Source organism: Oreochromis aureus, linkage group 9 (genome assembly GCF_013358895.1).
Source record: "Oreochromis aureus strain Israel breed Guangdong linkage group 9, ZZ_aureus, whole genome shotgun sequence".
NCBI lineage: Eukaryota > Metazoa > Chordata > Actinopteri > Cichliformes > Cichlidae > Oreochromis > Oreochromis aureus.
In genome coordinates, this window is record NC_052950.1 from 27,804,223 (window position 1) to 27,827,288 (window position 23,066).

At 42.7% G+C, this 23,066-nt stretch overlaps 1 protein-coding gene across 6 annotated transcripts in view; it reads right to left on the reverse strand.

The window, feature by feature from the left end:
- Nucleotides 1-23,066, reverse strand: part of drosha (drosha ribonuclease III) — a 136,331-nt gene that overhangs the window by 98,679 nt on the left and 14,586 nt on the right. For all 6 annotated transcript variants that reach the window (XM_039617618.1, XM_039617617.1, XM_031728545.2 and 3 more), the window contains 9 exons: nt 21,616-21,702; nt 21,381-21,467; nt 18,785-18,856; nt 18,360-18,441; nt 15,820-15,894; nt 14,544-14,713; nt 11,217-11,341; nt 6,568-6,667; nt 2,174-2,281 (listed from right to left, as the gene is read on the reverse strand). In XM_039617618.1, the coding sequence (XP_039473552.1) occupies nt 2,174-2,281; nt 6,568-6,667; nt 11,217-11,341; nt 14,544-14,713; nt 15,820-15,894; nt 18,360-18,441; nt 18,785-18,856; nt 21,381-21,467; nt 21,616-21,702 (906 nt within the window). The remainder of the gene's footprint in view (nt 1-2,173; nt 2,282-6,567; nt 6,668-11,216; nt 11,342-14,543; nt 14,714-15,819; nt 15,895-18,359; nt 18,442-18,784; nt 18,857-21,380; nt 21,468-21,615; nt 21,703-23,066) is intronic.

Genomic DNA, 23,066 nt, shown 5'->3' on the forward strand with positions numbered 1-23,066 from the left:
TGACTGTTTAAGTAGTTTAATGTGTAGGTGGCGATAAACACATTTTGAATGAAAGCCGGGGAACCTTGGTAGCACAGAAACAAGTGGCTATTCTTTGTGACCATATGGATCCCTCATATTACCATTATTTCACCCAAAGGCACCAAATTAATACATAAAAAGCTGCAGCAATACACACAAATATAAACAGTACTTGGTAACAACTTTGCTTTTAGCCGTTAACCCTCTGGTGTCCAGGGTATAATTGGCCGTTTTACCTACTTTTGATTTGGCCTCTATATTTCACCATTAAAAACTGTTTATCTTGCCAATCTGTTATTATCTCATTTTGACATAATGTGTCAGCACAATTTATCTAAATTCAGACAAAATTTAAAATACAAGTAGAAAGTGATATTTTGACTGTAAAACCACAAGCATGTTTAAGGAATCATTTTCATAACTTGAAATGCAAATAGAAATTGGACATTTTTAAAAAATATGAACAAGTTTTGCAAACAACAAAGTTATATAGTACTATTTACCTAAAAATGCAGCCAAGGCTCAGAAGTTTTTTATATAACCATTCAAAACTATTTACAGAACAATCAGCTGTGCTGCATCAAATAAGGCACACAAATTATTTATGCAACTCCAAAAAATAGTTTGTGTCCACTATAACACAGATGATAAACCACAGGGATAAACCTGCAGGTTTGACGGCAGGTGTGTCACTCAGCGTTTACACTGCAATCTGCCTTTGGTGGCTTTTTTGCAGCAACTGTGACATTCACTAGTAGAACTGACACACAAAACAAAAACTACACACTAACTACACAAGACAACACACTAACTTGAGACTCCAAACACGGCAAACGTCACAAATCTCTCACGTATCAAAACTCTCTCTCTGTCTTTCGCTCACTCGCTCTCTCTCTCTTTCGCGGTCACTCCTAAAACTTCCTCTCTTCCCAAACGACCAAATTGCACATGTTGCCATATCATTTTTTGATTGGTCGACATGGTACATTTTTCCACCAATAGGGAAGGAGTGTTTTTTCTTTTTCTTTTTTCACTCACAAGCAAAGCGTCTTTGCTAGCGCTCTCCATAGAAAACGCCGTTTTTACCGTTTCTTCCCGGAGTAAACGCCACTGTTTTATTAAAACAAAAACACCGGTTTACGTGACCTATCAACACAGTTTAAACACTGGTATATAGCTTGAAGTCCGCACGTTCGACCCAAGTTGAAATGGAGACTCTGGGTCGACCCCAGAGGGTTAATCAGAAAGCCTTAAGTTGGCTAATTATGTATCGGGCTAATGTTTAAAGCTTTCACTTGAGTAAATTAACTCATATCACTGCTAAGTAATGTTAGCTAAGTTCACAGCATGTTCCATAATAGCGCTGCCATACTGCATCACACTCAGTGCATTTCAATCATTTCTCCAGCGAGTTTGATAGCTAGCAAAATAATAATCATAATTTTAAAAAATTGCATGCGTAACGTACACGTACTGGAAAATTATTTACTAGCACTCACCTATCATGCGACTGGAGAGCGCAAACTCCGCCACTGTCGTTTTCCATCATACACTCATTTAAACAGCAACCTACAGGTATGTTAGCGCACTCATCCCCGACTGTCCGAGGGAGGGGCGGGGTTACATATTGAAACAGACGCAGCCCAGGCAGGGAAATTTTGCTTTTACATTTTGCGACTCATTTTTATTTCTCTATCTGATAAGAAAACTATTTAATCAGATAGTTATTTGTGGTGAATGAAATACAGTTACATTTTCAAGCACTTTCAAGCACCACATCTGAAATTCAAGCATTTTCCCAACCTTGAAAAGACAACATTAAAATTCAAGCATTTTCAAGGATTTCAAGCACCCGTACGAACCCTGTATAGAATTTTTAAAAAATAAATAGTCTGTAATTGAAATTATCTTTATTTGGTATTTTATTATGTCTTGTTAAAAAAAATATATATATAAGAGTTTGTTTTAAAAGGTGGTTCATACTTGTTTCTCTCTCTGGAGTGCATTAAAGGATGTTTTGAATCGCTTTACTTTTAAAAGCACCAGGGCGTTATGCTTCATTGTTATGTAACTGTGAAACAATGTGTACATTCATGTGTTTGATCCATGGAATCGGTGCTGTATGTGCATGCATACAGTTGAGTGGCGTTACCTGACAGACGTCGGAGCGGATGCCAGTCTTCCAGAAGCCCTGACTGCTGAGCTCCACTGTCACCTCTCGGCGCATCGTGTTCTTCTGACGGATCTTCTGAAGAGCTTCCTGCCAAACAACCAGCCAGTCAATTATTGATCCACTGGAGCACAGCCTACGGGGACAGCTCCTATCCTCAAAACCTCACCCCACCCTCGCTCCCTCCTTTCTTTGACTCTTGCTTTTCCAACAGATAGGCTAGCACATGCAATAATCTGAAACCTCCATGGCAGGATACACATATAGTATAGCAGCAGACAGCAGCAAGAGGAGAAGTGACAGCTTTGCTGGTTGTAGCTAATTGAGGCGCTGCCATAGGTCAGCATGGCTGTGGGGAGTGGTGGTTGTGGTGCTCCTGGGTGCAAGAAAGCTGATGATGAGGCTTCAGTCGCTGCAACCAAGAGCTGAGGCACCTGCCTGCCCATTAGGCCCACCACACCAGAGCCTAGAGGTACCTCCATCAGCAACACCAGGAATCATTACAGACACACAAACAGACAAACACGTCAGCCCTACAGCAGATTCAGCAGAGGAAAAGGCGAGTTTGAGTCTGAGATAAGAGGGTCCTACAAATAACAACCAAGATGGAAGATGTATTGACAGACAGCACCTCCTAAATGTGCGTGCGCATGCATGTGTTTCATTCAGCGGAGACGCTATCGACTCTGTCTGAGTTAGCCGTGATCTGCCTAAAATGGAACGCCAGGAATTTTCGACTCGCAGAGGAAATAAGAACAACAAAGGCATGAATAAATAATGCCATCCTACTTTGAACTGTGCATCAAAGTGAACACCGTCGCCCACGCGCACGCGTGCATGTGCAACCACACACACACACACAAACAGACACACACTTTCCATGGACAGCCAACCACTGTATATGGAAAGCAGTAATCACAGAGAAGTGCGAATGATATGTAAATACTTCATTTTTGCAGGGCTCTACCAGGTCAGGGAATGAACGAGAAGCACAAAAAGTAAATAATTAACCAGTGTGGGAAGGAGATGAGACATAACTTTCTGCTGGTCAAAGAGACGAGTCATGGCACATTTGACTTTTATCATCATACTCTTCTGCTGTGAAGAGTGTTTGTGTTTTTGGAGCAGGCTGAGGTCAAACACCAAAGACACTGTCTGAAATTCAATGACTGTGGAAGGCAAGTGCACATCCGTGGCATGTGTGCACCATTTACTTCAGCTTTTGCTGGTTCATTTAGGGCCCTGTAGCTTATTCCTACCATATTGTTTCCAGTACAAAGCAGGAAGATTAAAGCCTTTGCAATTTTAGGTCATCCAGCATATGATTTGCTAGAGCTGATGCCCTAATTTCCATAAGATGTGGAGGAAATGCAGATATGAATACCAGTGATTCTTTATTAAACTTTGCTGTGCTACCTTCTTCAGCCAAAGTCCAGACCACTACAGTAATTATCCCATGTTTATGTTCTTGTTGTGTTCCACATGTGGGTATGTGGAGCAAGAAGCCAGATGAGGGGAGGGAAGCAGCAAGACTGCCCAATACAGAACAGAGCACAACAGATACTACTGAGTCAAAAATAACATGACCAGCAGTAGCAAAGGTCAAGGGTGGGTTGCAAGCTGGCTTGCAGAGACATCATAATGCTACGGCAATGAGATCAGCTGATGTGCCACCATCACAGGCTGAATTTTGCGGTCTAACCTAATGTTATGTTCGATGATTGGTGCCTGTTCTTCTGGGTAAAATCTCTGTTTCTACAGAGGTTCAGTGTACTTAACCCATAATCCAAATAATCCAAACAAGATATAATCTAAAGGGTGATTTACTATCTGAAACTGTGTGTTTAGAGCAGTCTGATGCTTGAGCTTCTGGCTCACAGGGATTACTTTGACATGCACTGACCTCTTTATTTGAAACCTTAGTCATGTTTAATTTTAGCATCCACCAATGTAGCAATATATATATATATATATATATATATATATATATATCCCTGTCGGTGCTGGAACGTACTGAGGAAAGAGAGCGTTAAGTTCTTGTGTGGCCGAGCTGAAGCTCAGACTCGAAACCAACAGAAAAATCTGTGGAATGAGTTTAAGATAGCTTTGCGAAGATGCTGCAAAAGAAGAATCGGAGCAAATCCCCAAATCCACATACGCCGAGCTGATAGAGAAGACTCGGAGCTGAATCCACTGTCAAAGCACTGACTCGGGGCTGAATACTTATTCAAATTAGAGATATGAGATAATAAAGTAGCACAGTTCTGTATTTCATTTTCTTTCATTTCTAATACAGAGACAAATAACATCTTATAACACACTTCACCTATCCGCTCTATGTTGGGAACAATTTTAACCAAAAACTTTATTTATATTGCAAATAATCACTGCAAAAAATATGACAGCATTGTTGTGTGAACCAGTCAGTGGTTTGGCTAAGGGGATGCCACGAAGTCCATCTGGGCAACACAGTCAGCCTGCATGTCTGTCAATGCCAAATCATCTACACACACACACGCACACACACACCCCTCTCTGTGCTCTCAGCATGAGATGCAGAGGGGGCGCAGAGGCGTGAGCCTGGGTGTGAAGGCCAGTTTTTGCCACACCTCTGCTCTCCCCGGAGCTCTGCGGACTTCAGAGGGAGTGCGGAAGTATCAAAGGGCCCGTCTGAGGCGCACAACACTGCTGCGAACACCTCTGACAGGGTGCTTCTTAAAATGCCTATCAGATGAGCAGACATTTAGTCTGTCAGTGAAAGACCATTTACAGAGGAAGCTTCAGTGTTCCCTCGGGCATTAAGTAAATAGCGGTGCCACACTGCCACTGCAGTGAGGAGACACTGACATGGCTAATGCTGCTGGAGGAGCATGATGGATCCAGTGTTTGGGTTCACTAATTGCTCCAGTGCAGGTTGACAGTGGGATTGTCAGGGCCTGTTAGCCGGGGAGCTTTGCCGAGCTACCTGGGAAACGAGCTAATTGAGCTCCGAGTTCTCGCTCATTATTGGTCCAGAGTGTATCAAACAGTCCAAAGGAGGAGGCTGGATCCGCAGCACACTCAAAGAATTAGAGAGAGGAGAAGCTGTGTCTGCTGTAGAGAAGTTGTGGGAAGGATGCAGTGCGGCAAGGTGCTTGTTCTTGGCTTGCCCAGGCCACACACACACCTACACACACACACACACACACACACACACACAGCACCGCCACCCCGTGAATCCCCGTGGCTACACGGTTATTACTTCACTAAACCTAAACCTTTTCCACTCCTGCTCCCAGGTGGAGGTTTGACCTTCACAGTCAACTCGAGAGCGCAGTTACAGGCGTTTTATTTTGAGCAGTAAAAATCAACTAAATTATGCATTAAAGGGTGGCGTCGCATTTTTCACATCTGTCATAAAACAATATTCAGGTGCACCGATAATACCTCGACTCGTGAGACTCAGACTGCAGAAAAGTTGAATTTTAGCCCAGAACACAGGAAGTGCATTAGGATGGGACGCTTTAATGGTCTGTATGCACAGAAGGCATGCTAGAGCCCAGGTGATCTGGTCACCTGACTGAATTAAATAAAACAAATGTGAGTTGTCAAAATAAAGAGAACGGAGTTAAAACAGATAAAGTGGAAGAGAAGGTGCGAAGAGTGAGAAAAGTAGTAATACGCCAAAAATCTTTTAATGTTTTAATGTCGCTCCGTTCTTCAGTGCACCATCGTTCAACAGTGCAAAACTGTAGCAACATAAGAGAAAATATCAGAAACTGTGAGTAAAAAAAAAAAGGTTGTTATTGGCCGAAATAATAGTTTAACAAGAAAAAAATGACTAAATATCCTCGCGTTGGCTGGACAATTGGACTGTTTAACCAGCGGTAAAGTTACGCTTTAAGTAAAACCAACCACTTTAAGTCTGATATTCACACACAAAAAAATAACATGATTTGAAAAACTCCAGGTATTAATGTGTAGAAAATTACCTCTGCTGCGAAAAAACATTAAATGCAACAAAGTGTGGCTACGTTTTCTTAAGAACAACAAAAAAAACTAACAAAAGAATCAAATATTGCTGCCTTTGTAAGTTTTGAACAGCATCCTTGTTACCGCAATAACGCCGAGTACTGGCGGGGAGTTTCCGATAAGCAGCTTTTGAATCAGTGCGCACAGCAGGAATAATAGCAATGGTAATAGTTTTGTTGTTGTAATTAATATCTGCGAATCTCTTACTTCTGCAGAGAGAGTAAGAGCTCCAGTGTTGCAGCAGCACCTTTCATATCTCCAGGACATGCGCTTCCACTGAAAGCGCGTTCTCCTGATAAATTATGAGTGTGAGAAAGGAAACAAAGAAATACATATCAAAGGCGGTTTTGTTTTCTTTCACCCACCTCTCTCTGTGTCATCTTCTGCTTGTCGATCTGCCTGACCTTGGGGCTGTTGGCCAGCAGGTGGCGTAATTTCACGTAGCTCTTCCACAGCTTCTGATACCTGCGGACGGTAAATAAGGAGGTGACATGCTGACAAGTCCAGCCTCTCTCTTTTTCTCTCTGTTTCCACCCTTTGCAACAACACATCAATATTTCATTTGCAGCTTGCCTGATATTAAACATAATTTAACAGCAGCCTGCAGCCACTGTTGCATCAGCTGCTTGTGTGTGAGGGGCAGTGGACACAGAAGAGTCAGTGTTTCAGATGTCCACTGTTTGAGCTGTGGGCAGAAGTACACACACACACACACACACACACACAGACTCACGATTTTCAGTTCACGTCGTAAAAAAGAATGAAAGAAAAAAAGGGAACAGACGTGACACTGACTCGAGTTATCTCGCAACCTCATTCTCATTTTCTATAAAACTCTATTGTCTTTGCTCTCATTTGCATCTGAAAAGAGGCACGGAGTTATCGGCAAGGTGACATGTAGCCATGATACTAACCACCTCCCCCCCCCCCCCTCTCTCTCTCTCGCCTTCTCTCTCCCTCTCTTTTCAATCAGACCCCCTGATTGATGCACCAAGGGCCGAGTGTGACCGTTCTGCTCCCATTCAGGAGACTTTCTCCTCATTTACCCAGAGTTATTCAATTATGATTGGTGGGATGGAGGGGCTTGGGGGACAGGATGGCGCGCTGACAGGGAGAGTGGCATAAAATGACAGAAGGAGTGAGGGAGAGAGAGGAGGAAGGAAGTAAGGGTGGAGGATGAGCAGGGAGGTGGTGGTGATGGGGTGGGGGGTATACTGTGGAACAGAAGAATTATAGAGCTTTAATAGCGGGGACTTCATTAGAGACTGAGACGAGGGAATGAGACGGCTTTACCGCCCCGATTATCAGCTCACCAGCACCTCCGCACAGAAGCGGCCCCGCTCGGACGAGAGACGGAGAGAAAGAAAGGGAGAGCGAGACGGAGAGAGCGAGTCTATCCAGCCTGGGAGGCCCCCTCGTCCCCAATCCGCTCCAATGACCTTTCCACAGATCTGCTGTGTGCTCTCAGGGTAGCGCTGCCGCAGCTCTCGCCATTCCCTGCACATGCTTTCATTAGCATATGCTGCCTCTTTCTTTCTCTTCAACCGCCCCCTCCCCTTCCTCCCCCATCTCCAGCCCTTTTCAAATGTAGACCACTGCTGGCTTCATCTATCTGTTACAGTAATGGCGCTTTGGCATTCAAACACACCTTTCTGGCTTCAAAATTCCAGTGTGGAAAAATCTGGGAAGTGCAGTGCAAAAGGTGTTCCAAAGCAGCAGTGAAAAGTGACTTTTATGTTTACATTGCTCTTTCATATACCCACTACAATGATGGAATACAATACTTGTAATATTGGTCTAATACCACTGTCTCTTTATCTGGGTGCTGCGTGGGGGAGCAGCTGTCCACACCCCTTTTACAGAGGCTCAGAGAGGGACGACTGTCTCTTCTGGATTGTGAAAACGCTCCAGAGCGCTTTAAGGTGCAGATAAGACACAACGATAGGGACGCATTGATCAGATATTAGTCTGATCCTTACTCAATAAACCATCAACACAAACTGATCCATTTAACTGTGTTTGCCTCTCTGTTTGCAGGACTGCAGCAGCCAGTAGGAGCGCTATCGTAGGAGGAAGTTAGCAGCAAAGCAGCAGCAGTTTGGAGGGATTTTGCACCTGATACACCAACAGTTTTTATTTATACGTTTGTTTGTTTTTTTAACTGTTTTCAAGAAGTTTGACATGACAGAAAGGCTGAGATGAGACAAAGCTTTATTCAGTCAGGAGGACTTTGAATAGGGTAGAAGTTAGAGGGACACTTGGCTAGGGGTGCACAGATGATAACTAAACAGTTGTCAAATTTATTATATTACTTCACATGCTGATGTTCGTGTGTGTGTGTGTGTGTGTGTGTGTGTGTGTGTGTGTGTGTGTGTGTGTGTGTGTGTGTGTGTGTGTGTGTGTGGTGATGGAGCTGGATGCAGCAGCTTTATGATTCTCTCACTGATGCTTTGGATGGAGCTCGATCTTTTCGAACACATAGAGAATGACACTCTGTCTCTTACTGTGAGGATTATAGCATATTATTATTTACACAGGTATCCAGGCTGGTCTGCAGGTTTTTATTTATGTTATCTGTTTGGTCATAATTTCTTATATTTCGGGAGTTCCACATCAGGTTATGGTGTAGAGTCAAGAACAGTTTCCGATTACGTTGTAACGTAGATTTCCTGCTGAAGTATAATTCAGGCATTAGTGACTTTTCCTTCTTTAGCCAAAGAACCTGCTATAAATGACTGTGCTAAACCAAAATAATCCAAATTCATAGAAAAATTAACAAAAATATTTGCAGAAACATGAAAACAATTTAACAATTAATTATTTTAGCCTGGTTTTCACATGCTGCATCACATTTCAACTTTTTCTTATCTTTTAAACCGATTGTCTTTTCGTGCTGTTCTGCCCGCACTCAGTCCGATTTTTTTCCTCCATGCATCAGTAAGTCTACAAACTAACCCTGTCGCTGAAGAGCTTCTTTGAAAAGCAAGAAAGAACCAAAGATGAGACACCAGAAGAGTCTCAGAGTGCCAACAAAAAGAAAGCTGCATTTAAAAGAAAAGATCAAGAATCTTACTGAAATCAATGGTTCATCGCAACAGGTGATTCAAATGCTCCACTCTGTACAATAAGTGGCGACCAGCTAGTTAATGAAGCCATGAAACAAGCTCAAGGCTCTCAATGCACGAAGCTGCTCTATGATTAAAAAATAATAAAAGTAGACAATTTGAATCCATTAAACATTGTAAATATGAAGACTTTTGATGGGGGAAAATGTAAGTTTTATATATTTGTGTTTAAAAAAGGTCATTTATTGTAAAGAAAGTGTATAAATTCCTTTATTTCTTCAAGTTTCTCTTGCTTTACTCTTTACATTGCACTCTTTGCCTTTTCAGACCAAAGACTTGACTCCGAGTCATCTGAGACAAATGAGAAACCTTCAGCATTACAGGACCTGACAGGATCAAATCAACTTCATTTTGCTTTCCTCATCAAACACTGTGCACCATTTTATTTCCATTCTCCTTAAACCTTCGAAAAACCCATTTAAAAATAAAGACAGCCGCTTTTGCGTTCTGTGTAATGTAACTGCAGTGAGCTACACAGGCACGGATAAGAAAAATGATGCATGGAAACACTGTGTCAGTAGAGTGTCACTGTCAGTGTCAGGAGAAAATGGCCCAATCACAGCTCGGTATGTAAATTATGCGCTCAGCTTCAGGCTCATGAGTGACAAGAGACTCTGCCACTCTGAAGCCATACATCAGCGAGGCATGAACGTGACGGCGTTCGGTTCAAACTCGAGCCACGCTGGCGGCGTTGTAGTTATTCAGCGAGACCGACATGAAAACCCGACAGCACGTTTGAGGGCTTTTCTGAAAGAGGGGTTTCGCCTCCTCTGCGCTTCCATCCTTCTGCATATTTTTTACCCCTTCTCCCCCTGTGTGTGTAGCTCCTGCTTTTCTATACATCTCCTGACCTCTGTCACGCCATCACTCCTGCCTCATTGGTCGAGCTGGGGGAAGCTCGAGTGGCAGCCCCCGAGCGCACGTGTGTCCAGCGGTCGGCGACGAGGGAAGATGACAACACAGCATCTTCAGTCTCCCGAGTTAATATATGCTGCTGCTGTGTCCAAGACTCCCTCTCTGTGGCATTGCTGCAGCCGCAATCAACACCGACTCCTGCCCTCGCTACACGCATCATTAGCAGTGGTAGGAAATCCTTTCCGCTGGTCTCTTACTACTCGTTTCTGCATCGGCTAATGATGTCCCAATCCATCCATAAATTTGTCGTTGTCTGCCGCTTTGAGAAGTTTGACATGGCAGCAGGGTGCACGGGGATGAAAGTGCTCAGTGGACAGACTGCTAAAACGTGGCAGCAGGGGAGAGGGGACATTAGTCAGAGGGAAGAAGCAAACTAGTTCTGCCTAAATGGATTCCCTAATGATCATCCTCTTGTTTGCATCTTCATCACCACCATTTTCCTCCCGCACCTCCCCCTGACTGTTAAGCTTTAAACCAGACATTTGAGTTAAAAAAGAAAGCCACAGGTTTAAATTTAGCATCAGAGTGCAGGAGTTGTGTGCCGACTTTTGATTAGCGATGTTGTCGCATCTCTTTGAACACCTCAGAGACTGCCGCTCACATGATCTAATACACTGCTTTTGTTAATTATGCAGCGGCACAGCACAGTATTCCCTACTGCAAGCCCTCCGGTGCGTGTATGTTGCATTACTATTCACGAGACATAAACCGCGCCAGCTCCCGCCGCGGAGGCACCCAGCGGAAACCTGGGACCCGTGACGACGCATGTAAAAATGTCACGCCGCTCGTTTTCTCTTCCTCTTCCTCCCCTTCAGCTAGCGCCCCTCCTCTTCGACATACGCCGCTCTCGTCTTTCCTTGACGTTCAACGCCGCCGGTTCTTCTCTCGGCACCGAACGAACGAGGAGCGGTGGGAACGAGGGGGCCGGTGAGCAGCGGGGGAAGATATTTATCTGTGCATGTCGGCGGTCTTACTGGGGGTCTCCAGCGTAGCTTAACTGCGCGGGCCGTATCCCAAAATGAACGATGATGGGGAAAGTGATGACGTCTGGGTTGAACTGCTCCCTGTCCAGTTGGTCGATGCGCACCGAGCTCGGTTTCTGCAGGGGGGGAGAAAAACAAAGAAGTCAGCACAGCGAGGAGAAACATATTTACATAGCTACCGGGCAACCATCAATCAGTCACCTGCTGCCAGCATATGAAATAAAAAATAATCCACCCAACAAGGGTCATCTGTCACAGGAACATAATGAGATGAAGCCCAGATTGTGCTCGTAGCGTGAGCACAACAATGATAAAGCGATGCTGGGGATGGCGAGCTAACTTCTGACGCTCTTATCGCGGAGGAGATTGACAGGCAACATGTCCTCGGCCGACTCCCAAATCACAGTTAGCCTGTCAGGCGTGGGGTGGGATCAGAGGAAGGGGCCGCGGCATAAGGCGCGCTGATCTGCATGGCAGATGGCTGGAGGCCTGCGCTCACCTTGACATTAGCCGCGTCCGCCCGTCGCCGCCTGCATGCAAACTTTGATTAGAGAGCGAGAGGTCGGCAGGCAACTTTGATTGTGCCGTTAAAGCGACATAATCAGGTTTGATTGGCGTCGTGATTGCCCTGTTTACAATCCCGACAAATACACTGTAAATGCTAATTCACAGATCTTAGGCCATTTAGTGTCCTCAGCTCCTCCACCTATGCTTTAATGCACCGTAACAGATTGAAAGGTGATGGCGTCAGGGGAGCCTCGCGTGATTGGCATCGGATGCTTTCACTCGGAGCAGTATGTGACCTTGGTGTAACGCAGCAGGTGAGGGCTTTTCACAGAGCCAGAGTACGTACGGGCCGACCTACACCACTTAGCCCTGAAAGGACATTTTTATTGATTACGGAGCGCTGTATGGTTTACACTTAAATACCTGCAAGAAAACACTTGTGTTTGCTATCAATTATGTGACTGACGGAAATGAGAATGCCGCTGGATAGGTTTAATTAATCTATTGATAAAAATGCCTGGTTGCAGTGTATTTTTCCAACTTAATTGCAATGTTTGCTGCAGTTTAAACTGTGTGTATAATGAGCCACTTTATTGCCATCTGCTATTTGCTGTGCTTGTTCTCCACTGCATTTAGTAAACTTTCCTACTTCTACGTTTTTTATAATTGATTGAGCCATTTTGTTCTATTTAAGCATTTTTTAAGCTGCTTTTATTTCACTGAACACTTTGCTTTTATCATACTCCATTTTACTGCGCTGTTACTTTATTTTGGATTTAATAGAAACTTCCCACCTCAGATTTATCTGAAAGAAGTCCAGGGGAAAGATACACTTCCTTAAAGTAATTATGCATGACGACTTAAGCTAGATCGTTTCGGTTTTTCAGGATAAATATCTGATTATATGGCTCTGTGAATGTGGTCTTACAGCTCATTGGCTGCTACACTCATATAAGAGTATTTCAAAAATTCATACTGGGGAAAACGAGAGAGAAACATCACAAATTTTGAGCATAACATTAACACAATCTTGCTCTTTCTAAAAAAGTTCACATGGCGCTGGCACACGGTGTCATTCCTGGGGAATATCACAGTGAAGTTTCTTTTTTCCTCCCATATTATACACTTAATATCTGCGAAATCATTCAGCAGATTTGGACTGTTTTAAAAGAAAAAAAAATGTTAGGTCCTTGTTTATGAGAAGCTGTAAATCAAATATCAGTCCCCTGCCTGCAAAAATGTGGTTTCTGCAGGCCTTTAAATTTGCTGTCAGAGATCAAATTTAAAGCATCCATCATTCTCTGTTAAGCTGACACTGCTGAGAGTCCGTATTCATAGAGCCACAGTACCAGGTATTTACCCTAAAACATTCGAATGACCGAGTGCAAGTAGTTTTCGAGATAATGAAATTTAAAATGGCTCCTAAAAAGATGCGACCGCCATGCCTTGAAAAGCATTTTGGAGAAAACTAATAACAGCAGGGGCCTGAAATTGTGCATAACAGGGAATTTTTTTAAAGATAAATCTGAGATGGGCAGGTGGGAGGCATTTCATAAACCGACATAATGTGTGTTTTGGCTGCTGTTACAAAACATCTGGGATAATAAGGCCTTCATTTTTTCTTTCCTCCCTCTCCTCCTTGGAACGGAGTCGCAGGCCTAAATTGACCCTTGCCAGGCCTCACAGCGGGAGATTAAAAAGAAATAAATCCAGAAGCAACAGCCTGAAGAAAGTCCAAGTTTAAAAAACAGAGTATTATGAGTTCATATGTTTTGCCTGCTCAGCTGATCGGCCACATATGTTAACTAAACCAGAGTGCCAAGTTATCCATGGCTAAAGGTTAAACATGATTGGATGTACCGCTGCTGGTAGAGCCGTCGTTATTTTATCTTTAACCTGGAAGTGGGAAATAAACACCCTGAGGTGAGTTCACGCCCGTCACCCACCGAGCGCGTGCACAGCTGCTAGCGCTACACTGATTGAACTCGCATTCCTGACCAGTCGCAGCCGCCGGGCATGACAACTTTCCTGTTGGAAACCCTGCCCTGGACTCGGGGAACTTGTGATTGGCATGTTTAAAATATTAATTTTCTGGCATGTTTTACAGACAACACACAGGAGCGACAGTGATTTAATCAAAGCTTAAGGCGCTGGGCTTAGAGCTGTAAATATTTTAAAACCATGCTTGGTCAGAGAGAATGAAATGGCCGTAAACAGCCATCCAAACAATAACCAATATTGGAAAAAGCTTCCTGGGAGCGTCGTGATCCATTGCTTTGACCCTTGCCTCTGATAACTCTGTTTTCTTCAAAGAGGGTAAAGCTCCAGACACGACCTCTTTAATACACTTTGTTTGACTGGCGGTCTAATCTTTTAAGTTGAGCGCAGCAATGGAAGACCATTATACACCCACTGTATGGAAAGCCTGACAGCAACAATTCAGTTCTGCCAGGAACAGCAGTTGACTCAATAACTCACCCACACCAAAGGTTACACAATCATATTCACTGCTCATATGCAACATCCTTGCTAGCAAGGACATCTTCACCTTTACCCAGACACAATTTCTGTACCTCCTTCATAATGTGGGCCACACGAGAAGGTTAACCAACTTTGACTGTGACATAAAAACCTTCCTGCCGTAATAGTGCTGATGACAACAAATGCCCTGGGCATAAAAGGTGAGGCTGCTCGTGTCACAGGCTAACAGGAGCAGCCTCATTCCTGCAGTGTCTGCGGGGACACGCAAACGTCCTTGAAACGTCAGACAAAGCCACCTCGGTGTCGTAACAAAGAAGTCGAGGGCCTCACCATGCCCGGGTTGGTGACGATCATGCCCTTGCACTCCTCGGCGTACTTCTGCCACGCCAGCTCCTCCCACTGCAGCATATCTGCAATCTCCTCCTCGGGGACCAGGGGCTTGCTGCTGCGTAGTAGGTAGAGCAGCACCTGATGCATTGACAGCACCTCCTTCCCGCCATCTGAGACATTTCATAAACATAAAGAAGAAATAAATTAATAAAGCCACTTATGCATAGAAGCTGAAGACAGAGTTCACCAGATATTTATAGTTAATGGGAAAAAAAGAAAAATGTAAAAGCCTCACTGCAGTTATAGGAGGTTAACTATTTCTCCGAGCATCCATGTGTTATTGTATAAAAATCATGAATGCTGTTGAAGAATATTCTTTGTTTTATACAGGCATCTAACCCACCTCACCTCTGCCAACTCTAAGTTTCTCAGCCAATATTCAGCGAAAATATACTGTGAAAATGTCCCCGTGCATTACAATGGCACTGTTCAGGAAGTGCACAGGTGAGCAGGGGAGCTGATGCAAGGTCGGACAGCGCGTGATACGTGAAGGCACATAATGACACGCTTATTACAAGATCAGAAATAAGCTGAGAGGCACCGCACACACATATGCATGTGCAGAGAAATACAGCTGAACACAAGCGGGCAATCAAGCAGGTCAAATAGAGGCAGTTTAATAGACACTCATGCAAAATTGATTGACCTCCATTTCAGATGGACACAAACCGAAAAAAATCCACTGCCCTCTCAGTCCGGGATGCATTAGGACTAATGCACACCCTGTGACTCTAACTTCCAAACACGCCGTCATCGTGCTCTCACTGCAACTCCCCTGTTCGCTCTCTGCCTCTTTCCCCTTTACAGATCACATCAGAAACACTGGATTGGGTCTTCTGGCGCTTTTGTAAAAGAGACAGATAAGTGTTTGTAGCCGACTAAATTGGGAGAGCTGGGAGAGAAATTGTTTTTTGATGGAGAGAAAGTAGCTGGGCACGGCTGTCATGACAAACGCCACGGTAATATCATAGTGCACCAGCACCATCATGTGTATCAAAGATGAATACCAGGCAGACGCACAGAGGCTCAGGCACTAACTCCATCTGCCATTTTACCAAGAACGAACCACAACTATCACCATGAGTGTAAAAGCTTCGAGCGGATATTGCTGGAGGCGAGCTTTTTTTGGTTTTAGGCAACGTGAGACAGCTTAAGAATTACGGACCACCAGAGGGAGACAAATGGCAAAAAAAGAAGGTTCTGTGACGAGTCCTACCGGGCAGAAATCTGACAAAACGTGGCATGAAATGGAAACGCGGGCATCCAGAGACCTCACCGTCAGACTCGGGATCTGGAAAAAAGACATTTATTAATGACACAGCCTTACGTGCTTTTCACTCATTATTAAGAGTCTAACTTTATGAAATTGAAATGAAGACCCCAATTATTTAAAATAAGAGTTATTAATAAGAATTCAAACTTTTCCTGGTACTTCATATCATGGATGTGACTCTAAATGTGAAATACAATGTTTAATATTTAAAATGTTCTCTGTATGTGTAATGACCGCAAAGGTTAAACTCATATAGGATCACGTGTTGGTCGCCAATGCTCTCTGCCCCCATCTTATCTCCTCATTATCACTCTGACAGGTATAATATAAATGCATGATCTGTGCACGCTGTTATCAAAAATGCAGCACTGTTGTAATAATGGGAAAAATGACATTGTTTTAAACACATTTCTCAACAGATTTTAACCAAGGAGAAAAAAAAGCATAACTTTATTACTAAGCAACAAAAAAATCCATTATTTAGTTTTATGAGCCTCGTTATCCAACTATATATGCATCCAAGAAAACATTACAGCAAGTTTATAACAGAATGCAGTTCCACAAATGGCCACTGGGGGCTGACACTACAAGTGAGTCCCACGGTAAAATATATTTCACAGTATAAACTTTTTTTTTTTTTTAAACTTACCTGTCAAAAATGATTACTTTTAAAATTTCAAAATGAGAAATTTGGCCATAGTGATTGACAGGTGTCTCAGCAACGTAATAATAGTGGATTAAAACTAACCTTAAAACTAGACGAGTCATCGTAAAACTTTGTAGTTTACTGAAAAAAAGTCTAACAAATGAGTTTGTATGTACAAAACTAACTAAAATCACATTAAAAAGATAGTTGATGTTTAGTTTTAGGCAGTTTTGACAAATATGCCATAACCTGCCTGATGAGGCTTTGGTGCTTCCATTTACTGAGATTAAGGTTGTCCTGAAGAATTTTAGTATATATATACATATATATCTATATCATTGTCGCCTCATTTGTAACAAGAAAAAACTTAATTCGAAAAACTGGAGTTCCAAAAATTGACCTCTTCCCGATGGTGTCTGTTTCCCTTTGGATCATTTTTAACGCAACTACCGACCAAAGTGCTTGAAGCACTCATCCGAGAAAGGTGTGCTCCACTTTCGGTGAGTGAAACACTGAGAGGCAGTCTCTGTTGCAGCAGCTCATGATGTTGTTTTTAATGACTTCAACTTAAGGTTGATTTTCCTTGCTCACTGTGTTTTAGGCAAGATCGAAACAGCCACCTTTTGTCTTGCAGTGAAGTTTTAAAAGCCTACCAGTGTTTTTAAATTGGATTACACTCTTGGGAATAGCGAATCTCTATCAGCTGATCGCACTGACAGTTCTACCACCAGGAGCGAGGCCTGTAATCCCAGAGAAGCTATGAAGGAAATGACCGTCTTTCACAGCTGTTCCACGAGGCGCGGGAGGTATCGGGACAATAATACGGAACGAGCTCGTTGGGCTGATTAAGTGTAGGCGTGCAGATGAAACACTCACACTTCCCGGGACCACAGTGTACTTGGCTTCACATGTAACGTTATTCTGAGCAGTAAGAAGAAATATGGACGGATTGCAGTGGTTGTGGTTTAAACGTCGATGTAATCGCAGACATGTTGCTGTGAAGAAATGCTTCTGCGAACTAACTATCGAACTGCTAGCTGTTGGAATGCATCCATTATAGTGGCTGAGGGAATTGCTCTGTTTCCATCCAGTTTACATCAACACAGTTTGGAATTCTCCATCAGTGGATACAAGCATCACCCAAATGGTAATAGGTCCTTACCAGCCTCTGCACCACTTACTGCAGATGCTCAACATTTTCTATTACATCTACTGGGCGCAAGCATTGTGGTATCTATAACAGACACCACAATACTTCTATTAATTTTAAATTTAAGCTCATACTAGATCTGATTTATCGAGCTCTTCGCTTTCTTGTATTTTCTATTTAGCCGAACAAGTTCTTTAGTGTACGATTTCAACTTTTCAGAGCTGTTTTGTTCAGTGAGTCAGAATTTATTTTATTGAGCCAAGCTGGCTGCTTTAACAAAGCGCATTCCCACCTTTTAACTCTTAATGCAGGTTTGTGTGTGTGAGTTTGTGTGAATGCAGTTTGCTAACAAACCTTGCAAGCATTAACATCCCCTCATCTAAATATGGTCACTTGTGTCAAAGAAAAAAACCCAAAAAACAAGAGAAAGTGAGGCTTTAAAAAAAACAAAACTACTATACACAAAAAATATTTCCATAAAAATAAAGGATGGCATTCAATAAGATGCCCATTTTGGTATTTCTGTAGCATCCAAGCTGCAATTTGAGATAATTGCCTCTCATTTTGTGACCCATGCGTAAGAGATTCTGGTAGAACACGCTGCAATTTACAAGCGACAATCACTGATAAAGCTGGGAGTTTCTGTGATCTGTGTGTAAGCGCGAGCCCTCGCTTTGGGAATCATACCTGTCAGGTTCCAGTCATAAAGCTCAAGAATATCCCGGAACAGGTAGGAGGCAAACAGCTCCAGGCCTCGGACGCAGTAGTTCTGTACATGAGAGACAGCAGAGGTTTGTTATCAGCGCCACGTGAATATACAGTAGCAGCATGCAGCCACAAAGACTACCCCATAATGTAGATATGATTGATAACTAAATCCAGTTCTGAGACTTTATCACATAAGCCACCTTATTGATACAATCACCCTCAGCGGGTCAAAAGGAAGCTCTTTTTCCTCTTCTAAAAGGATTAGCACCTTCACTCATCCGAGCACTGAGGTGCGAGAGTTACACGCGGCTCAGCGGCGCTCAGTCTCAGCCGTTTGAGATAAAAACAAAAGGGGTGAGAAAGGGGAGAAAAAGAGCTGGCAGATAAAGTGGGGTTTTACTGACCTCCGGTGCCATCTCCTCTATGAAGTGAATGGTGTAATCTATGTTGAAGCGGATCACACGGCACAATGGAATCTGTGATGATGAAAGGAGCAGAGGACGAGGAGAAGAAAGGACAGACCGACTCATTACCATGGCGTTAGGCAGAGGTCACAGCTTTGCAAGGAAACTCATTAAAACCTTGTTTTTGGGGTGTTTTTTGTCTTCAGTGGAGCTAGCTCACATCTGTTGGAATATTTGGAAACCACATTGAAAAAAAGCAACTCAAACACACATGTACAAGTGCTCTCCCCCTACTCACTCACACAGGCGTGAGCACCTGACTCTTGAAAATTAACTAACTGAAATCATGCTAAATAGATAAGCCTGCTCTTCTGTGTTTAATCTCCCTAGTTACACGGTCTTTGTTGTTAGAGCGCAGGGGTCCATTTTAAGAGATTAACCTGGGAGCTACTTTCATTCTTGCCCATCCCAGCAGCCAACTAGCAGGGGGCTAATATCACCAGACTCTGCGGTTCCTAATCCCCGCACCGCCATGAAGAGTTTACCCCAGCTTTTAACAAGGGCCGTGTAAATTATCCAGTTCAAATCATGCCTAATCCTCGGGGTTCTTTTCAAGCTAGAGGGGATATTGACCGAGTGCTCTAGTATTCAAACGTGCAGGAAAAACACACACATACGTAGAGAGGGCAGGGAAATATTCCAGAAATGGCGTTTGGTGATCCCCTCGGTTGATTTCTTGCTCCTTTAAAACTTCCACTTTGAGGACGGAGAGAAAGAGAGGCTCCTTTCAAATCACAGCTACTCTAGTGTTTGACAGTCACTGATGGGCCTTCAAAAGTGAGTGAGAGGACTCTGTGACAAGGTCAGCCCTGGGAGAGAGGAGCACTTTGTCCACGCGACAAAGAAGTCGACCCGAAGCCAAGAGTCGATTTGAAGTTATTTCTGACAAGAGTGGAGCTAAAAGGAGGAGGGATGGTCCACTTACACGCTGAAAATACGAAAAAATGATGTGTTGCCTCAACAGACATGAAGAAGGTTGAGAGTGTCCCATCACAGCCAATCTAGATCTGACTGAGCTGCACAACTGATCGTAGGCCTGGGCTATTTAAACTGCAGGCTTTCGAGCAGGCAGGCTCACACATAAGAGGGAAAAGAGAATAAGAAAACTAAGAAAAATGTATTAAGGATATTATATGATATAATAAAATATTGCTTTGCTATTGCAAACTTCTGCAACTCCACCCATATAAATCAAAACTAATGCCTGATTTTAATTTGGCTGATGTCCCCTTGAACAAAGTCTCCTTGTGTGGCGCTGACATGCTTCCAGGGTTTTCTGCTATTTTTAGATCGCTTTCTGGAAGCTCCATTGTGACTGCTTGCACGATGATGCGTGCTGGATCTCTTCAAATGTATTAAAGCAGTGACCTTTCAACTGCTTTAATACATCATTTCATTTTGTGAAAGAAGGCAAAATACCACATGCAGCCACATCAGGTGTGCAAGGTGGGGAAATGAGGGACAATTGAGATGGTGTGGGCAAAAAAACTTTGTATTCTCATGTACCATTACACGATGGCACAAACTCAGGTGCTATTTTTCCCCAAATACTCAGATGCCTCAAGTTGGAGTTGGTATTGACAGTCTGACCCTAGGGGACCATGACTTGGATGCTCTTGGACAAACTTCTTTCCAGATCTACTGCCTTAGGAAATGTGGAAATCTGTGTTTTATGGAAGAACAATTTATCCAGTTTTTCTCTTGTGAAATTGCAGATGGGAGCAGTCAGATTGCAACGTCACGATCTTAAAGTAAAAGCAACAACAGAAGTGGTCCAGAGATGCGCACGGAGATGATGTTAAAAGGAATAATCAATTACATTTAAATCACTTACGTGTTTTTTTTTTTTTTTGTTTTCTAACTGCATGGACTTCAGTGACTGGACTTTATATACAGAGATTACACATGTGGTTCCTTTTCCTCTTGTTGTTTTCGACCTCGTGTAGCTGCAAGATAACTGATGTGCAAGATTTATGTATATGTGAATACCTCTTGCAACCCTAAGGTTAATGAGCAGGATTCCTAGTAATGAGTTTCCAAAAAGGCCCTAAAATATCACCAATAAAAGAAACAATCCACAAAAAACACTTAAGCATTTAGGTTTGTGTATCCTGTTTCTACCAGACAACCTTTTGGCCTTTAAGTCATTAGTGAAGCTGCACATAGTACTTTCTATGAATAACACACTATATCAAGTATTTGTGCAGAAAAAGACTCCCCCGAGGTGAAATGTCAATGAAGAAGTCATAACCAACCCAGTACACTTATACTTCACCTTTGCGAGGCTTAACATGACACTTACAAACAAAATAGAGTAAACTCAGTGTGACACTCGCCTCCGAAAAGCTCAACGCAAAAGGAACTGCCAACTCCGAACAAGTAAATAAATAAAAATAGAAACTATAAAACACAACAGCATAACTGAGAAAAATGACTATACACTGACACCCACTGTTACTGTCAAAAACCTGAGAGTGCTGTGGTGGAAAATTCATGGCTTACCGCCCGAGCTGCTAACAATTCAAAGCAGGCTTACGTTAGTGAGAGGAGTGTGGGAGAAGAGAGAGAAGCCTTCAAACAGGTACTCGTGGTCATCGTACTCAATCACTGTCGGCCTGTCGGTCTGGAACAGAGAAGAACAAGAACAGTCTCACGAGCACGCAAACACAGCGCTGTAGTTTAGGTAGAGTGCCGTGAATATAAACAAACTGGCTACTATCAGAACAATGTGTTAGCATGTATTCAATCTAGTTGTTTATTTTAAGTTATACCAGGAAGTTGGTGGGAGGTGACACAGTGATCCTGTAGTGGAACAGTTTGCCAGCGTTGTTGTTCATTGGACGGCACCGTTTCACAGGCTGGAAAAGATTAAAAAAGTCAATATTTGACACCGAGGTGTTCCTCTGTGCTCAACATTTATAGGCGAATTTAAGCAAATGTAAGAGGTGCAAATCATGAATGAACTGAAACTCCCTTTTTTCCTTCATAGACCCACAGGACAGCAACTTTAACGATGATGCGAACATCAAAGTGTCAAAAATTGCAGTTCCTCACAAGGCCACTTGAGGCTGGCTAACAATAACACTAATAATAATACTAATAATACTACTAATAATAATGATAATAATAATAACAATAACAATAATAATAATAATTCTTTATCGCAGTAGTCCCCAACCCCCGGGCCACGGAGTTATCGTTAACTCAGTTTCCCTGGGTCTTTTCCCGTGTTGTAGTTGTGCGTCTTATTTTGAAAGAAATATTTATGCGTTACCATAGCGACCAGAAAGCATTAAGGGGCAGAGAGGAGGATGTTACTCTCAATGTTGTTGGAGCATTTCAGGAGGACGCTGCTAATAAAGTTACACAATTACACAATGAATTCGCGTTTATTATTATATTTACAAAATACCACAGTTTTTGTCTTGGTCGTATCATTTTACTTTGTTGTATTTACACCTTAAAGGCCGGACCATGAAAATATTGTCCGACAAACTGGTCCGTGGCGCAAAAAAGGTTGGGGAACGCTGCTTTAATGAATACAACTCTGACCAAGATAGCGATTAGCCACAGTGGCTAATTCCATAGTTTCTTTTCAGTCTACTTTTAAGGTATTTTAATTCCAATCTGTCATTCACCTTCTTGGTCCTTTCTAATCAAGCCAAAAACATTCAATTTATACCGATTTGGGGCGAAAAAGGCATCAAAATGTTCTAATTATGAAGGTTAAACTACAACATATTTTTCAGTTTTCTTGAGAAATTACTTAAGCATATACAGTGGATTTTTCTGCTAATGGACTCTTTATAGGATTTCACTCATTAGCTGGTCGAGCCGACTGAAAAAAAAAAAAAAAAAGGGGGCATTGCCGTTCCCTTCTGCAGATGAATGCAGTCACGCAGAGGCATCTTGTTAAGTGCAGAAGTAAGTGAAGAGCAAAGCATGTTTGCAGAGGTTATTATAAAGACAAACTGCTGGTATGAGTGATGAGTAAAAGCTTAATTGGCATCCTATAATGAGCATAATTATAAAGTCAATACACATTAGAAACTTATTAAAACAAATAATTGACTAACAACTTCCAGGTCAACAAAGAGCAACAAGAAATTAACGCACTAATTAACTCGAGACAGATTTTTAAGACAGAAAATATTACTAAAAAAAAAAAAAAAAAATCAATCAATCAAATATACATCCCCAAACAAGTGAGTATGGAGCAGAC